Source organism: Rhinoderma darwinii, chromosome 1 (assembly GCF_050947455.1).
Source record: "Rhinoderma darwinii isolate aRhiDar2 chromosome 1, aRhiDar2.hap1, whole genome shotgun sequence".
In the NCBI taxonomy this organism is placed as follows: Eukaryota; Metazoa; Chordata; class Amphibia; order Anura; family Rhinodermatidae; genus Rhinoderma; species Rhinoderma darwinii.
In genome coordinates, this window is record NC_134687.1 from 50,544,152 (window position 1) to 50,564,000 (window position 19,849).

The 19,849-nt window shown below is 41.7% G+C and overlaps 1 protein-coding gene across 1 annotated transcript in view; it reads right to left on the reverse strand.

Annotated features, from left to right (window-relative positions):
• Positions 1–1,119: 1,119 nt before the first annotated feature.
• ADGRA3 (adhesion G protein-coupled receptor A3) overlaps positions 1,120–19,849 on the reverse strand; it is a 70,689-nt gene continuing 51,959 nt past the window's right edge. The window contains exons 9-19 of the mRNA XM_075858661.1: positions 16,283–16,484; positions 14,150–14,299; positions 11,955–12,116; positions 10,736–10,939; positions 9,443–9,662; positions 7,998–8,206; positions 7,556–7,680; positions 5,246–5,369; positions 3,282–3,427; positions 2,771–2,866; positions 1,120–2,683 (exon numbers count right to left, since the gene is read on the reverse strand). Coding sequence (XP_075714776.1) covers positions 1,444–2,683; positions 2,771–2,866; positions 3,282–3,427; positions 5,246–5,369; positions 7,556–7,680; positions 7,998–8,206; positions 9,443–9,662; positions 10,736–10,939; positions 11,955–12,116; positions 14,150–14,299; positions 16,283–16,484 — 2,878 coding nt within the window. The 3' untranslated portion in view covers positions 1,120–1,443. The remainder of the gene's footprint in view (positions 2,684–2,770; positions 2,867–3,281; positions 3,428–5,245; positions 5,370–7,555; positions 7,681–7,997; positions 8,207–9,442; positions 9,663–10,735; positions 10,940–11,954; positions 12,117–14,149; positions 14,300–16,282; positions 16,485–19,849) is intronic.

Below are 19,849 nucleotides of genomic sequence, written 5' to 3' on the forward strand. Positions count from 1 at the left end.
ACTTTAGAATTTAACTACAATTTATATCTATGAATCCCTGAGGAAACATCACCTTAAGTGTGATGAGGAAACGCGTAGGATCTATATAGATAGTGATTTTTGGCAAGGATATAGCGGAATTTATACTATTAGCAGGAGAATTGTTATTTAGGTGTGAGATACATCATTCACTCTGAACCATTTTCTCCTGTCGCAAATCGCTTGCTTATGCCTGGTCTGGTATCAGTGGCTGGTTGAGCCACAATTTTATAAATACAATTAATAAACTTTACTTTTTAATCGTTCTTTCAGGCGGTGAACTATGTGTTACAAAATACAATCTGTGTGATGGCGACATGGGTGCTGGTCTAACACTGGACACTATACAACAGCTGGATATACTATGCATGCTACTTTATGCGGACATGAAAATTCTGCTGTAAATCTAGTCAAAATATTACTAATTCTATAATCATTAACAAATATTTATTAACGTTGCCTAAAAAGAAATTATATATCTATAGATATGACATTCTTTTAAACTGCCACCTAATAATCCAGCGAGTCTGATAATCCAGAACAGAACTGCAACACAATGTCAATTAACACTTTGGGTTGCTTCTCAAAAGGTTTTCTACTCTTAAGGCCCTTTTAAACCGGCCGACACTCTGCCGATGCAGCGAGCGCCGATCAACAAGACATCGTTGATCGGCGCTCGTTTGCTCCTGTCACACGGAGCTATTGATGGGGACGAGCGGTCGTTACTCCGAGCGCTTGTCCCCATACATTATCATGTCGGCAGCGTGTCTCCGTTTAGGGAGATGTGCTGCCAACAATAATCTTTTACTTTTTTTAAACTATACGACCAGCAGATGATTGAGCGTTTGTTCATCTGCTGATCGCTGCCCTTTTTACAAAGGGCAATAATCGTCAACGAGCGTTCTATTAACCCTCGTCAGCCCGATAAACGTCCTGTGTAAAACCTTGAGTACTTTATCTACTTTCTAATTCAGCACCCATCTAGTCCCATTGGTAACGGATTATTGGAATTTTCCTCTATGTAAGAAGAGCTGCTTTAAGAAGTTTGGAGAGAAAATAGTTGAAAAAAATATATAAATGTGACAGTGACAATCACTGTTTATTACATGTTTAAATACAAATCCGATAAGAAACAATGAATCCGGTATATGTCAAAAAAATACATAAAAAAAGTTGTTTTTTTTTCCTTTTGCTTTTCTTAAAAAAAATATTTAAAAAAATATCAAAAATCACGCGTGATCAAAAACACTGTCTTTTTGAAATACAAAGTCACATGAAGTTAGAACAGATTTCCTCCTTCATAGTTAGTATTCTCCCATAATGTATAGGTTAACGTGTCTGTAAACAATCATATTGGAAAAGCCTTTGAAGCAATAGAATTGTCCCTTTCATGTGAACTTCAAAAGTTAAACCAGAATGGAGAGACTACACAGTAGTTTCATGTTTCCATAGACCAGTCCTAACATTCCCATTGCTGTCTGTGTTTATAGGTGGCTCTTCAGTCACTTCATTTTTAATGGGTTCATTTTGGACAGCCAAATTTAGACCATATGACTTCTGCTGACTTTCAAGTTCCACAGCAATGGGCTCCTTCACAATGTCTTTTTTGTGGTTTGCGGACGGAGGCTTTTCGACATTTCTACTATATTTAGGAAGAGTGCTGCCAGCATCGCTACTGTCTTGGTGGCACTGGTTAAAATGGCGCTCTCTGTAGGCCAAATAAGCCCTCCGGCTACGAGAGTGACCTTCTGAGTAGCTCTGACGACTTTTCGGTACTGCATTTTGGACACTGCCGTCGACGCTGGTGGGAACATCATATGCATATTCCCTAAGAACGGTGAGCCTACTAGATCGGTGTTTACTCCTGTTTTTGTGATGTCTGGACGGGTGACCATTTGGGCGATATTGCACCTCCACTGGAGCAACGTGCATCTTTATATCATTATCCAAGGAATGTTCGGTCAAGCTATTGTCCAGTTGGGGTGCGGTGTTGATTGGTAAGGGGTTCGTGTTACATTGTGCGGCGGCTGCTTGTAAATTGGTGAGCTTGCACCCCTGCGACGAGTTTTTGACACTGGATGTGCTTTTATTGGTACATGAAGACTCAGCGCTGCTGTTTGTACACTTCGGGGCATCACCATTGGCAGCGGAAGAGTTGGAAGGTGGGACATTAACTTGCACTGAATATGTACTCCTTCCCGGGCAGAATGTACCGATTAAAGCCCGTCTTACATCTTCCCTGTTCATGCAGTGGTGTACGACCAAAAAGGCACCAAGGCTTAAACACGTCACCCCAAAAAAGCAGCTGAAAACAAGGTCCATCGGATAATACAAAGAAACGGATAAAGCACCAAATATCCAAAGGGAAACATATAGGAACAATGTAAGGCTGGCGCCGAGAAGCTGGGCTTGGAACGTCTGCTCATTCTCCAATGCAGATGTAGAGACCAAAGACACAGAAAGTGAATCCTGCTGGTTTGCTTCCCCGTTTTCGCTGGCTGCCAATCGCTGCTGTTCCTCAGTTTGCTCCTTCAATTCAAATACTCTGTCGGGATGACGTTTCAGCTGAATGAATATACTAAGGAAGTACATGCAGTTTATAAATACGATGAAACTGGCAGGACCGTAGAAGGCCCCAAGGCTGGGTTCCCACGCCATCCAGCAACTAGAAATAGAAAGTAAGTGTTAGAACTATTTTAATGAGGCTATAAAATTGTGCTTTTCTTAGTAGGACGGAGTGTTAGACACTTACTATGGGGCAGTCGGCTGGCTTCCGTAGTTTTTAATGTTTGCTGCTGCAGTTATTCCACATACAATGATAGGAATGCCACCTCCAATAAGATAGAATCTAAGATAAAAAACAATCAAAAATAAAGGAAGCCGATAAGAGTCCAACAAAAATATTAACTAAACACAAGCCAACACGAGGAAAAACTCAATGTAAACAACCGTTTCCTTAATGGTTTCCTACTTCTGTTGAATTGCTGACTTATCTGACTTCATTGAAACTTCCTTTAAGCAAACATGACCATTTCATTCATCACTTTCACACGTCTATATACAATGTCAAAAGTGTTTTCCTTGGATGGAGTCCAAAAGTTAAAGCTTTAAAAAAGGATAAAAATAAATAACGACGTGCCATTAGGACTTTTGCGCCACCTACTGGATAAATCTTTATAACATCCATAGCCTCCGTTATAATTATTACAAATAAACATTGAGGAGCAGTAGATATATATATATATGGATTCTTTTTTACAAACCTCAGCATTGGTCTAGGAGGAGGAGGGAGCTCATCTGGGTCCTGGCAGCGTTTGGCTTTTTTGGTGACTTGTTTGTATATGTTGCGTGCGGTGACTCCCACCCATAGCACAGTGGCCAGCGTACAGTAATGAAGAAGAATCCCAAACTACAAAGCAATACGTAATTAAACAATTTAGATTGCAAAAAATTACTCATTCTTAAATAGAAGAACAAGTTCAGTCTTTAGTTCCACACTTCACATAATGCTATTTGCCAGGTTATTTTGCCAAAGACTTATTTGGCTGTTATAATTATTATAATTATCAAGGCACTGAAAAAAACAACCACAGACCACTACAATAATAATCTTGCATAGTCACATTAATCTTTGTAACTCAAGTCCACATGGGTATTTGTATGTATTTGGCTGGGGCTCCCCAGTGACCGCAGATAATCTGGCTTTGGCTGAATAATAAAATGGCATGCTACTGTGAAAGGAAATATATTTTTCCAAAGTGTTTTATACTTACTGTATACCTTATATACTCATATCCTTCTATGTTTGTACAAGTTAGTTATATTAGAAGGTAGGTGCTCTGGGACTTTAAGACATAGTGCCGTGTGCAAAGCACTATGCAGCAATAATAGGGAAGATGAGGGAACGGCCCCCCCGAGAGCCAATTGAGTTGTGGAACTTTATCTAAAATTTCTGACTCATTTGTTGTTGCAATTTTGTTATTGTCTGAATATAAATAGCCGCGCTGATAAGAATAAAGTAGAAGGATTTTCATACAGTAACGTGTCTGTGTGTTTTTTGCTACTCCAAGCTGCTCGTAGTCATAAATTGATTTTTAAAGCTAATTTGGAGCTGGATGGAACTCAAGGCGTAGTGAATGCTAAATTGCACTCACACTATGGTCACATGATGTTGCACTGTCGCAAGCAATTTAAATATCTTCTGGGCAGGTTATTTGTAGTTTCGATTGTCAAGTTGCATGAACATACATCATACTGCATGTAATAATGCAACGTAATAATCCTTTATGGCACACCTCGGCGCTTGCAACAGTAACCTGCGTTGTTAGTTGTGACAAATTTCTCACCATGTAGCACCAGACTTTGCGTAAGGCCATTGACATAACTGACCATTAACGAACACACACTTTATGGCCGCACGATTTTGCCGGTAAAAAGTTGCTTTACCCGCAACAACATGTGGCCATCAATTAGCAATTTGATAGCCGCGGTGAACAGGGTGCCCGCGTGGCTGTCGGCCGTGTCAATTCCGCTCCGTGGGGCCTTAACCCGTTTACTCTCATCCCAAGTCAATGTACATGTTTCACCATACATGTGACTTTAGTAGGGGTCCAGGTTGATATCATATGTCCTGGACCTCTAATGAAGTCACTTCTTTGGCCAAAGTTGCCGGGGAGCTCACGCTCAGCGTCCGCTACTGATGACGGTAATTTCATAGTTCTATTTTTACCCCATCCGGAGATTTGATAGGAGTATTCTCCCAAAATAAATGTCAGAGATGGCGAAGACGGCTTTTGTCATTAGTTAGATAGATTATTCGGGCCTTTTCATTCGATTACTTAGAACATTTTTAAAAGATATTTAGCGATGAGTATTCAATGTAAATCAGACACGGTTCGGATATGTTCAGCTGTTGCAACAATTTACAGTACGATACATACGGATGAGGTTTTGAAAGCCCCATCCACATGTAGCGGAAAAAAATCTCTGCAGAATTCAGGGCATACCGCAGATTTTCAAACCCTCAGCATGCCCCTTCAGTTGCGGAATTGCTGTGGATTTCACCCTCTGCAACGCAAAGGCCGCACAACTGGTCTGAGTCGGAGCATAGGTCCCTTTTTGGATGAAGAATAGAACAACCTATTTGGAAATGTTAGAATTGTAATTTCTGCAGGTCTTTCATTAGTAGTCCGGAGCTTTATAGTTATATGGAGAAGTTCATACTTACAGCCTGACAAACACTGGCATTTCTGGTCTGGTTTATGCCTCCCACATACACCGCGCAGGTCAGGAAGACGTGCAGTCCGAGGTTAACCAACATGTGCCAGGTCTTCAGGCTGACCCGGATCAGGCTGAAAAATAAAACAACAACATTATATCTAGCAGTTACACTGAGAACAGACAATCCTTCTATCCAAACTAAAGAACATAATCTAGATTACTCATACTGCTGAGCTTTAGGCCCCATGCACACAAACGTGTTTTTGAGGCCGCAATTCCCCCGAAAATCCACGGGAGAATTGCGGCCCCATTCTTTTCTATGGGGCCATGCACACGACCGTGGTTTTTGCGGTCCTTGCACGGCCCGGGAGCCCGGACCGCAGAAAGAACGGGCATGTCTTATTACGGCCCTGTTCTGCGGTCCGGGCTCATTGAAAACAATGGTGGCGGCCATGTGCATGTCCCGCGATTTGCGGGCGGCCTGCGGCTGACAGTCCGCAGCCGGCCGACTCGAAAATCACGGGCGAGCACACGGCTACGGTCGTGTGCATGAGGCCTTATGGTTTCGTAAATTATAGAAGCTAAATACAATTTAGAAATGTAATATACATTTAATTTGGAAACTTCATATCTGAAAAAAAAATGATAGGTGGATTTGCAGAAAAGGCTAAATATACATGTATAAATGCCAAGCATTCAATACTGGGGCATAATGACACAAAGCTGTGATAATAGATGTGCGGCACTGCGGCTTGCTGTCAGTGAATAACTGACCGTACTAATACATTGCACTACCTATGTAGTGCAATGTATTAAAATAGACATCATACAATTGGACCTTCAAGTTCGCTAGTGGTAATTAAAAAAAAAAAAAAAAAATTGAAAAAAAAAAAAGAAAAAAGTTACAATAAAATAAAACAAACCACCCTTTTTCCTTTATTCTTAGAACTAAATAAACCAAACATATTTGGTATTACCGCGTCCATAACGGCCTGAAATATAAAAATGTTATGTCATTTATCCCGCACACTGAACGCCATAAAAAAGAATTGCTGTTTTTTGGTCACTGACGTTTTTTGGTCACATTGCCTTCCAAAAATGTGAAGAAAAAGTGATTAAAAAGTCGCATGAATCCAGAAATGGTACCCATCAAAACTACAACCTGTCCCGCAAAAAACAAGCCCTCAAAAAGCTCAGTCGACAAAAAAATTAAAACGTTATGGTTATCACATGGAAAAAACACATTATTTTTACTAAAGTAATTTTATTGTGCAGAAAGTTGTAAAACATAAAAAGTGTTATAAATTAGGTATCGCACGGACCCGCAGAATAAAGTTAACATGTCATTTGTGTGGTATAACGGTGTGTCTTACCAGCAGATGCATTTAAATTTATAAAAATGCTACGTTTTGGCTAAAACTGGAGTGTTTTTCACAATTAAATACTGAATGCATCGACCAAATTTTACCAGTAACTTAAAGTACAATGTGTCACAAGAAAACAATCTCAGAATCGATTGGATAGGTAAAAGAACCACAAAGTTTTTACCACATAAAGGGACACGTCAGATTTGAAAAATTAGGCTCTGTCAGGAAGGTCAAAAGTGGCCACAGGGGGAAGGGGGTCAAAGAGACAGTTCACCTGTCAGGAAGCATCATTTATGTATTAGGGAATTGCATTTTTCAGCTGAATAACTCCCTTTACAGGTGATGTACAGTATGAGTATTCTATGACTGCCGGCACACAGCGGCCACTCACTTCCAAAACAAAATACAAGCACTGGAAATAGCACATATATAGCCGATTACCGCGTTCGTAGGAGCAGCCATGAGGAGCTTTTTCTGCACCTCCTCTATCCCATTAGCTGAATTTTTCCTGCTTATTAAGGCTACAAGATACAGAGTATATAAGGAAAGGACTATAAATGTTATGCCCTGATATATATGCAAAAATGTGATATTATTGCCTCGTTTTTTTCTTCATACAATATTCAGCAAAGAAACAAAAAAAAGATGTTAGTCGGTAAAAAAATGTAAGATGCCGGCACATCTTTGTCAATAAAAAAAAACCCAAAAAAACAACAAGCTGCTATTAGTTGCTAACCAGAAAAATAGAATTGTTAAGTTTTTTCCCCCAAAGGAGGATCTTGTGCAAACATCATAGCACTCTGTTAAGATGTATTCCTGCATCGAGTTCTACATCTGCCGATTTCTCTAGGACTTGGAGATTTCTTTACTATACATGCATTAGCCAGTGTAAGATACTTGTATAAGACTATAAGAAGCAGAAGATAGTGAGGGGGGTCCCTACTCCATACCTGTGATAGTACAAGTAACTGATGATCTGCACCAGCAAGCACAGGAGCAGCACCACCGCGGACACATACACCACCGGATGCAAGAGAGTCACGGGATGGGTGTAGATCTCCGCCCCAGTCAGATCCTTTACAGAAAAGAGAATGAAATAATAAGAGCAGAGACACAAGTCCTACTAAAACAACACACATGTTCTGCTATAGCGCTGCAGTACAGCAGTCCTGGGTGCAGTACAATCCCTCCGCCATTGTACAAGTGGAAGAAATATATAAGGTTGGTAACTAATATGAAATACTAGAACGAGTGCACAGAATGGATTTATACAGGCTTTGGTTCGGCAGTCGCTAGTCTCCCATTGTATAATATTTATTGCGAACATACCGGGCTTCACATACTGACGGAATATGGAGCAAGTGGCGCAGTGTGCTCGGCTGTAAATCTTACCATCAATACGGCGTAGTTGCTGAGTGTGTGGCACTGTATTGTAGTTATATTTTCATCGGACGCTATGATACTGCAGCCTTCTGACTTCCATCCACCTTGTCCATTAAGAAGATCAAAATCCCACTGGGCTGCCACAGGGTCCTTCCCATGAGCAATGCGACGGAGAGTTATGTTAATAGGCACGCTGGGAAGGCTCTTGTTTGGACCATCTAGAAATTTAAAAAAAAATAAAAATCATCACACGGCGGTCAGTTATACCGAGCCCCTTTAAGGCATGAGACCACCAAGTCATATTAAATCATTGGTACAATGCTGATAAGTGTCGATGCATCATTAACTGGTACGGGCATTCTCTCTGGGAAATCCTTAATACATGACCTGTTGAGGGGTTACTTGGAGAGCGCAGTTGAAAACATTGGAAGACGCTGATGCAAATCATGCCTCGGGTTGCGGAATCCCCGGCGCAGTGACCTCATTTATCCTTACTGTCCCCCACTTCTCCACTCAGGAACTATGTGAAATTTTCTTGTGGTTTCATTATGTACTGCTTTTTAACTTTTTAGCTTGAGGGGGATGGGATTTTTCAGTTTACCTATAAGCTTGCACTTTTTTTTTTTTACATCGTTTGTTCTGCTGATTAATGACGTGCAACATTCTATCAGTGGCATCGTAACCGTTCAGCATAGATATTATTTGACATAGTTCCTCCATTGGTTTCTCATGTGGACTTTTATACCATGTGGATTCTAATGACTGTATCCGACAGAACCCCTCAACGGAAGGGCAACGCTGATGTGAACACAGCCCAAGTCACAATCACAGACCAACACAATCTGACTAAACTAATAACACACAAATACTTGTACTGTTCATGTCTTTTATTGAGTAGATATCCAAAGTGCAGGGAGAAAAAGTAAGTGAATCCCTGAATTTAATAACCTGTAGACCCCCACCCCCCCCTTTAGCAGCAATCACCTCCACTAAACATTTCCTGTAGCTGCAAATAAGATTTGTACAACGTTAATTTTGGATAATTCCTCCCTACAAATTTGTTTCAGTTCATTGATATTTCCGGGAGATCGAGCGTGCGCAGCGCTCTTCAGGTCATGCTGCAGCATCCCAATACAGTTCAGGTCAGGACTCCGGCTTGGCCATTCCCAAAAGCAATAAAAAACCATGAATAGTACAACGGTTTGTCTGTTATTAGTATAGATCGTGTTTGTATAGAATTGTGGTTAGGTAACAAATCAGACCACATTTTATTACTGATCAATGCAGAAATCCAGGTCATTCCAAAGGGCTCTAAATCTTTTATGGTGGGTCTATATAGTGTGTTGTACTGGCCAGGCGAGGAAGTTTCCGGATACATTTCTTCATTGTTATTTTGATGTTCAGGTGATTGACTTTGATGGTTTATTATTGGTGTAGGATCTTTCATTACAAACCTAGCTTGGCAAGAATGACGGGCGTCACCACGGAGCGTCTCTTTCCATCATCTGCGAGGTGTGTGGCGTTTCCAGTGGTCGGGAAAAGCTTTCCGTTCCTGAATGCAATCAGCTGCAGCTTGTACGCAGACTCATCGGCCGCTCGCCTCTCACGCTTGTCTCTCTCTTTCGGTAGAAGCAGCGCAGCCGGCAGCTGGATGGAGGCCTCCACAATAGTGTTCTGGGGAACGAGACAACGACATTGGTGGCTCGTAAACGTTACTGTAAATATACACGAAAAATTATGTCATGTAAATGTGATTTGGATCCTTGAATAATAATAGACTATTTCAAAACCCCCAATGTGTCCCGGTGCCAGTCTGATTGAAGTGCTCTTTAACCCTTTAACTGTTCATTTCTTTTTTACTCCATTCTCCTGAGCATCAATTTTTTAAATATTAGTCCCTTATTAGTAAGTTTATATAGGTATATAGCGTTTTAATATGGCCAGTAAACAGTATAAGTAATATATATAGTAATAGAGAGAGAGAGCAAACAAATATATTAGTCTGATTCACTGACAGCAAACATCTCAAAAATGGTGAGGAATTGAAAAAGTATATGAGAAAGTTGTACAGCTTTTCATTTATACAGTGATCGCTCATTCTTAAGGGCAGGTTAACACCTGCGTTGGTCTTTCCACTGTTCTGCTCCGTCACAGGAGCAGAACAAAAATACCAGAAGCGCTGGTTCCGTTGTACGACGGACACCACCTGCGCCTGACGGTACCCATTGACTTTAATGGGCTCCGTCGGGGTGTTCGTGGTTTTGCTGGAAATTGCGCAGCATGTGGTGCTAATGTTTTAAGTATGTTTGTCCGTAACTGCGACGGAGGTTCCCTACCGAGCCTCGAACGCAGGTGTGAACAGGCCCTAACCTAAAACCAGAAAACCCCCTATAAGCTGTATGCCTAGCAAGAGTTAAACATTTGTTTATGCGACTGGATTTCTGTAACCCAGAGCTCTCTCATATAGGAATGGCAGCCTGCAAAGAGAGGAAGCATGGGAAGAACAAAATGAATGAGGATCATAAGGTGGGGTGGAAAACTAAGGAGAAAACCAAATCGACCTTCAGTGGAGTTTTCAGTTAATATTTTCTCCAGGTTATTTGAAAAATAGAGAACGTGTTGTTTTCTGTGCCTGTTGTAATCGCATCAGCTAAAAAAAATATATTTTACAATGTGCGTTTTCATGGAAGACGATCACACTGTATCCATAAGCGACTAATAACAGAAGGACATTATGTAAATGTTACCTTTAACGCCACCACGCTGAAGGTACTGGATACATTGCACTTAAAGCTCAATTGTTTATCCAGGTTTCCATCTGGGTCTCTCTTCCCAATGTTCGCCAATGACGTGCGGTCGGATGCCGCCAGTTTCTGAAACACCGTGCAGGTCATGCCAGTGAAGAGGGCGGATTTGATCACATAAGCTTCCAGGGCAATGTTTGGAGAATACTGAAAAATACAGAACAAAAGTTTGTAAGCATTTGACTTCATCCCCAGCATGGGAAGTCCAAGCACTGCATATTATCTTCTAGCGGACTGTGTAACCCGTTACTTATTAAAGGGGTTTACGGAGTTATTTAAAAAATTGGCCATGGAAGAGGGATGAAAAAAAAAAAGCCATAACTCACCTCAGTTTCCAGTCGTTCCAGCGCCACCGCTCTGGTCCTCCCCGCCGCGGTTTATTGACATAGCTGCAGCGATGACGTGCTTGTATACCCACATGATCGCTGTAGCCAATCACTGGTCTCAGGGGGTATACGGCACAGGGTCACCGAGTCCAGTGCTTGGCTGCAGCGATCACGTGGGTATACAAGCAAATCATCACTGCAGCTGTGTCAATAAACAGCGGCAGAGAGGACCAGAGCGTCGGCGCCGGAACGACGGGATCTGTGAGGTGAGTAATGGGGTTTTATTTTTTTGCATCCCTCCTACCTTGGCCAATTTTTTAAATAACTCGGGAAAACCCCTTTAAGGAATATTATTAAGTAATAAGTAAACTTATGTGTACTGGATGTGGTTTAAAGACCAAAAATGTCCATACAGTCCTGCAATGTTTCCAGCAACATGACTGATTTACCTCAGTGGGTTCATGCGGTCCCATCTTTGTCATGGTGGAATAGGCTGCACCGTTATCTAATGTGTAGCCGCCCGGCCTGCTAATGTACGGCATGGTACCCTGGCATCCTTGGTGCTCAATTCTTGCACAAATATATACTACATTATGGGGAGAATTTGGAGCAAAAATTGGGAGGATGGGTGGCCAGTGTGTCAACGGCTACTAAATAAGAATTATAGATGTACAATGGGCCCATGAAAACTCAATGGGGAGATTTACTAAGCAAAATGTGGCAGAACATGGTGTGCGACAAATTTAGACACATTCTATGCCAACTTCAACAGTTTTGAAGTGTTTCATTCAATGACATTTTCGGACACCTATACAGATTTTTACAATGTGACTTACTGTGGAATATACTTGCGCCCCATTGGCGAGCCGGTAAGTAGCGATCCTCTGTAAACACTGCACTATACGTGTGCAGGCCTTTGCATCTTTTTGTGCCGTCAGCAGGACACGTTCATCAGCCATCATGATGTTACTCGCTATATCAACCATCACGTCACCGAGCTGCAACAGGTAAAGACACTAGAAATAATTCCTCACACAAACCACCACTTACAATTATCAATGGCATATACTTCTGTAGGAAACAACTAGTCTGTATAAATGATCTAAAGCTAGCCAGTCATAAAACATAGCTCAGTCTCATCAGTCACAGCAAGTTTCTGGCCCGAGAAGTCTACAGCAGATTATGTGATGAACAGATATCGTACTGAATTTACAGTCAAAATAGTAGAGTTGTGCAAAACAAACTGCGCTCTGCTACATTTTTATACAAAAAACCCAGGGGTAAATATAAATATATCTCATATTTATGACGCTATATATATATATATATATATATATATATATATATATATATACACACATATACATACGTTCAAAATTTTAGGGTCACTTAGAAATTTCCTTATATTTGAAAGAAAAGCAGTTTTTTTCAATGAAGAGAACATTAAATTAATCAGAAACACTCTCTATACATTGTTAATGTGGTAAATGACTATTCTAGCTGCAAACGTCTGGTTTTTAATGCAATATCTACATAGGTGTATAGATGCCCATTTCCAGCAACCATCACTCCAGTGTTCTAATAGTACATTGTGTTTGCTAACTGTGTTAGAAGGCTTAATGGATGATTAGAAAACACTTGAAAACCCTTGTGCAATTATGTTAGCACCGCTGTAAACAGTTTTGCTGTTTAGAGGAGCTATAAAACTGACCTTCCTTTGAGCTAGTTGAGAATCTGGAGAATTACATTTGTGGATTCGATTAAACTCTCAAAATGGCTAGAAAAAGAGAGCTTTCGTGTGAAACTCGACAGTCTATTCTTGTTCTTAGAAATGAAGGCTATTCCATGCGAGAAATTGCCAAGAAACTGAAGATTTCCTACAACGGTGTGTACTATTCCCTTCAGAGGGCAGCACACACAGGCTCTAACCAGAGTAGAAAGAGAAGTGGGAGGCCCCGCTGCAGAACTGAGCAACAAGACAAGTACATTAGAGTCTCTAGTTTGAGAAATAGACGCCTCACAGGTCCTCAACTGGCAGCTTTATTAAATAGTACCCGCAAAATGCCAGTGTCAATGTCTACAGTGAAGAGGCGACTCCGGGATGCCGGCCTTCAGGACAGAGTGGCAAAGAAAAATCCATATCTGAGACTGGCTAATAAAAGGAAAAGATTAACATGGGCAAAAGCACACAGACATTGGACAGAGGGAGATTGGAAAAAAGTGTTATGGACAGACGAATCGAAGTTTGAGGTGTTTGGATCACACAGAAGAACATTTGTGAGACGCAGAACAACTGAAAAGATGCTGGAAGAGTGCCTGACGCCATCTGTCTAGCATGGTGGAGGTAATGTGATGGTCTGGGGTTGCTTTGGTGCTGGTAAAGTGGGAGATTTGTACAAGGTAAAAGGGATTTTGAATAAGGAAGGCTATCACTCCATTTTGCAACGCCATGCCATACCCTGTGGACAGCGCTTGATTGGAGCCAATTTCATCCTACAACAGGACAATGACCCAAAGCACACCTCCAAATTATGCAAGAACTATTTTGGGAAGAAGCCGGCAGCTGGTATTCTATCTGTAATGGAGTGGCCAGCGCAGTCACCAGATCTCAACCCCATAGAGCTGTTGTGGGAGCAGCTTGACCGTATGGTACGCAAGAAGTGGCCATCAAGCCAATCCAACTTGTGGGAGGGGCTTCTGGAGGCATGGGGTGAAATTTCTCCCGATTACCTCAGCAAATTAACAGCTAGAATTCCAAAGGTCTGCAATGCTGTAATTACTGCAAATGGAGCATTCTTTGACGAAAGCAAAGTTTGAAGGAGAAAATTATTATTTGAAATAATAATCGTTATTTCTAACCTTGTCAATGTCTTGACTATATTTTCTAGTCATTTTGCAACTCATTTGATAAATATAAGTGTGAGTTTTCATGGAAAGCACAAAATTGTCTGGGTGACCCCAAACTTTTGAACGGTAGTATATATATATATATATATATGGAATGGCTTTTCATGCAGCACTATGATGTTACCTCTTTGTATTTATCAGCAAAACGCCCAAATTTTTCAATCATTTCTGCCACGAAGATAACATCCATCTTGTCAGAGAAGTTTGCAGCCTCCAACGTGTAAACTAAAAGTTGATTTGCAGTTGCGACGGCATTTGTGAGGTTGAGGGGCATCTAAAAAATAATATTACTATTAAAATCATTGATAACATTTTTTTAGTGAAGACAGTGCTAGTAATAACTTATAATGAGGAAGGGAAGACAATACGACCGTGCATTTGCGTCCGCATAGTATCCGCAATTGCGGATAGTATAGGGCACATTAAATCCCATGGGCCAATGCAGACGACCGTGGTTTCCACAGTCCGTAACCGCAAGAAAAATAGGACGTCATTTTACATGGCGCCTTGAGGTCCGCGATTCCGGACGGCCCGTGGAGGCCACTCGTTGGGCCGCCTATTCTGTAATCACGGACCATGCACGCGGCTATGGTCATGTGCATGAGGCCAAAGCTCAATCTTTTAGAAGTGGTAAGCTTGACAAATGAAAAATATTCTTCCTTCTTGCACAAGTAGCAATTAATTATAGTCACGTGATCTAAATCTGCCCCCCAGACTCCCGCTAGCTTATGGTCAGTCAGACATTTTCATGAGAGAAGAAGGTTTGCTTAGATAGGACCGGTCAGCTCTGTTTTAGTAAATACTTCCCTATGAGGTAACTTTGGAGAAGCTTTTCTTAGAAGTCTGCGTTGTGCCCGTTCCTCTGTTATACCTCTTGGAAATGTATGAATAAATTGATAACTGGCTGTTACCATTCCCTGTCAGTATGGTGCGTCTACTCATTCTAACACTCTGTGCTGACAATGTGGAATAGTAACACCTAGTTGTCCATTAATTTATTCATTTCCAGGAGGAATAAGAGGAACTGCACAATGCAGAGTTCTATGAAAAGCTGCTCCAGAATGGTCTGTTTTAGTACATGTATTAACCTTAAAATAACATGTCAGGAGAACGGAGGTCCTCTTTATTTACAAGGAGATATTCAAGCAGGCTGGGTAATCTCCTTGTGTGATACATGTGATAAGGGCTGCTGGTTAAATACAGTGTTTGATTATGCAATTATGGGCCCGATCAATGTGTCGCTTGTGACTAATTGGCATTTAGTGCCATCTTCTGTTTTTTTTTTGTTTTTTTTTAAAGGGGGGCATGGCTGCTCAAAAGGGGTGGGGCCAGATCAGCCAATCAAATGTATCATAATTTATGCCAAAAAAACAATCTGAAATTATAGCGGAAATCGCTGGCGTAGATTTCCCACTGTGGGGAGTAGAAAGGTAGAGACCACTTACCCTGCACCACCCCTCTGCCCGAACTACCCCTTCACATTGGACAATTAAAAAATAAAATAAATTGATACTCATCTTACTGCTCCGGATCTCCTCAGGCTTCCTCAGTATGGCGCGGCTCATAAGATGTACCGACGCTGGGCAGCATCAGAAACATATGTGACCGCACTAGAACATTGAGTGCTGCGTCACATACAAGACCCTGTTGCTGCTCGGCGTCAGGACCTTGCATGAGTTGCAGAATGCTAATGGAGCACAAGGGGAGAAGTGAAGAGGAGCAAGTCTTAATAAATCTCCCCCAATTACTTCTAAGGGAGAGTGCTGTGGGCATGCTTTGTGACCTGTGCAGAGGTTGCGCACTTGTATATCAACATAACTAGTGCACTTTTCTGAATGACATAGTTCGGGTTAGGCTACTGTATGGTTCTGCCGTTTATGAATTTGCAGTCTTATAGGGTAATTAAACAACTTCTGACATATAGTGACATTTCAGAAGTTTTGATCCAATGAGACCCCCACCAATCGCTAAAACAAAGTGTCAGAAGCGCTCGTGTGAGCCACTAGGTTTCTGTTCGGCTTTTTCCAGAAAGCGGCTACACCGATTTCCGAAAAAAGCCAAACAGAAATGAAGCGGCTCAGCGTTTACACGAGCGCTTCTGCCGCCCTGTTTTAGCGATTGGTGGGGGTCTCAGTGCTCGGACCCCCACCAATCAAATCTTCTGCCATCTCACTATGACATGCCAGAAGTTTCTTGAAAGTTTAGTTACCCTTTAACAAAACTCTGTACATGCCTCTTTAACCATACAAAATAATACCTGATTAAACATGTAGAGTACTCGTGTAACATCATTAGCATACTGGCATCGGGAATAGTCTTCCTCTGCCCAGAGGCCCCCTCGGTCACATCGTCGCCAGGCCCTTATGTCATCTTGCTGATTGCCAGGATAGATGCCACCTCCGCCTGAGTAACGTGTGCACAGTAGATATGCAGTGATCCCTGCCAATGTTCTCGGCCACCTAACAGGTTATACAATTACATATCAATGTTAGAATCCTGAACAATTAACTGCTAAATGACATATCAGCTTTCCATGTAACACAACACCTATAAATAAAAGGCTATAAATAAAATGCACATCATGTAACGCGTGGAGTCATTCAGTAGGTCTGTTGAGAGACAACTGGGCATGTTGCAGCCCATGAGGATATCGCTTAGTGTTCGTTCACAAACATTGTAAAACTTTGCATTGTGTTTTTCTGAATTCTTCCACTGTGGTGTAAAGTAGACACCACCTGCGCCTCAAAGTAGCATAAGAGTTACAGGTCAGATTCACAAGTGCGGGGGTAGGGAGTCCAGTGGTGTTACAGTCTAATGTCATAAGGGCATCTTATAGATCTGAAAAAGATTTATTGGCGAGAGATTCTTATTAATTATCTATTATGTGATGTCATGGACACAGGTATTGATTCCAACATATGGAGAGAGGTTTGATAAAAGGATTGCGCAACGTCAGAGAAGTTGCACTACAGCATTTTGTTGGGGAACAATAAGAGCCTCTCATTTATTACGACAATAAGCTGATCATACATTGTCCCACTGCTGGAAATGGAAGGATCAGCTGTGATCTGTGGGAAAACCTGGCAGCAAGTATTTAATTTCCCTACAGCACCACCACAGGGGAAGTGAAGAATTACAATGTGTCTATTGAAATGGTCTGTCTATGTAACACACAGATCTGCCGGGTCACCCAAGGAGATACATTCTTTGTTACCGCTCTCTACTCTGGATAATAGATGAGGCTACTAATTGGGGATCCCCTTTATTCATTTACAATTCCCTAATAGGGCATTTGAAAAAGGTTTTCCTAAACCAGACAACCCCTTTTAAAAGAATTCCTCCATATAATAAAAAAATCAACAGCGTATTAACAGGTCATTATATTGTCCTCACATCATCTGTAAAAAAAAAAAATCTGTCCAGTAGATCTGTTTCTAGAAAAGCTAGACACCCATCTAGCAGCGTAGTGGACCTCTTACAATTAATCATGGCATAGATTCCACTAGGTGTTGAGGTCAGGATATATTAGCTCATGTGGCAGGATAGCTTCTTGCAGTTGCCGCTAAAGTGCCTTGCTGCAAACAGCAGCCATGAAGGGATGAACTGGGTTGGCCACAATGCTAAGGTAAGTCATACTGTTGAAACATCCATCCACAGGTAGCAGAGAACACAGGGTGTGCCAAGAAAACATTCCCCACACCATTACTTTACCTGCCTGGACTGTTGACACCTGACAGGAAGGGTTCATTGGTTCATGCTGCTTGAGACAAATTCTGACCCTCCCATCAGCATGGTGCAACAGAAATCTGGATTCATCTAAGCCGGCGATGTTTTCCACTACTCCGTGATCCAATTTTTGCTCTCTTTTGCTCATTGAAGTCTTGCCTTTCTGTTTTTCTAAGGCTTCATGCACACCGCTATACCCGTAATCACGGGCAGCGACTGCGGGCACGGCCCACCGCAGACAGACGCCCGGATTTTCGGCCCAGGCTCCCAGACATGAGTAAGAGCACAGCTCGTGCTTGAAACGCGTAGGCCAGGGCAAACCGCCTACTATTCACACACGTCTTGGGACTGCGTCTCCCTTCAATTTTATTTCAATACCCCAATAAAGGTGGGAATACTGCTTCCTTTTTAAATCCAAAGTACGACTCAGCGCTGGATCATTTCTTCTTTTCTTCTATTTGCATACCGCAAGCCGTAGCGGGGATCCGAGCGGAGAGTCTGGAGACGCATCAAACTGGTGAGCTGGAGGTTTCCTCCCTTCTTTACTGTTCTATGGGAGCATGGCCCATAAAACGCAAAAGATAGGACATAGAGTCTGCCAATTTATGTAATGATATGGGAGGTATCACAACACCTGGATGAATTTGAGTGAATTTGCCCTCGAAGTTTGAAAATACAGATACAACAAAGCATTTATGAATTAATGAGCATTTGCTACAAAAATTATTATATATATATATATATATATATATATATATACACACACACACACACACACACACACACACACACACACACACACACACACACTGCCCTGGCTATGATCACACAGACATTGTGAATGTAAAATGAAACGCCGCTGGGTATTTACTCGACAGGCGTCGCTCAATTATATTGTGAAAAGTAGGACTTGGCAGCTCTTCACTATCCTGTTCTGGTCTTGACCTTCTCATACAACATTTATAAGAATTTCAACAGCAAACACAAAGTCGATGATAGAGAGAGGAGTCGGATACAGAACTGTAAGGAAATACTGGAGATGTCTACAGCGAGCAGCAGTTAAACCAAATCTAAAATCTGACTTGTCTATAGCTGCCCGTTCTAATACACAAGCCAATAAATCCTAATCAGCATGGGTCACTGTTGTACCAGTCCGGACAAGCGCTTCTGAGATTGATGTCAACCTGGAGGCTGCAGGGGGGACGTAGAGTTCATGCAAGTAAATTAGGGCATATGGAAAGAGGTGGTCCAGAATGGACAGGCTCTATAAGATTTCCTTGCCCCTGTACTGCTGAAATTCTCAGAAATTTTCCGTTAAAGTGCCTAACTAATCAGATGACAATTGGTTTATGAGCCTTAATGGCGGCCTTTCCCTGTTGTCACTTTAGTAAATATTACTTTGAAGAAACCGTTATAATTAAAAAGTGATTAGAATTTACAAACGATTTAGGGACGAAAATATTGAAATAGCTGAAAGGCGTTTTCCGGGACATTGATACTGATGGAATATCTTTAAGAATAGGCCATCAATATCAGATTGGTGGCAGTCCGACTCCCGGTACTCCCACCGTTCAGCTGATTGAATGGGCAACAAAACTCGGGACAGTGCCACATTCCCTTCATTGTTTACGAGGCACAGTGCCGTCCATTTTGCAGCAGCTGTGCCTGGTACTGCAGTTTTCTGTAGCTCAGTCCTATTGAAGTGAATAGGACAGAGCTGCAATACCAGGCACAGTCACTAGGGCGCTGTGCTTGGTAAACAATGAAGGGAAACCCTTTAGTAAGCGGATCGTCAGGGTGCCGGGAGTCAGATCCCCAGCGATCTGATTAGGATAAGCCATCAATATCAAAGTCCTGGAGAAACCTTTTTAAATACTATATACCCACTTGTGCTTCTCTTAATTCCTGATGGAAACGCTCTTTAATATTATTAATGAAGCACAAACGTTTGTGTTGGCTTGCAGGGGGAGCTAATGTTGCATACTAGGTTTTAGAAAATGTATTCCAGCATTAAATCTGTGTGTTGGCGACAACATTCAACACCATAAGATGTCAGGTCATCGGTTACAACAGTTCCCAAACACTACAGCCATACAAA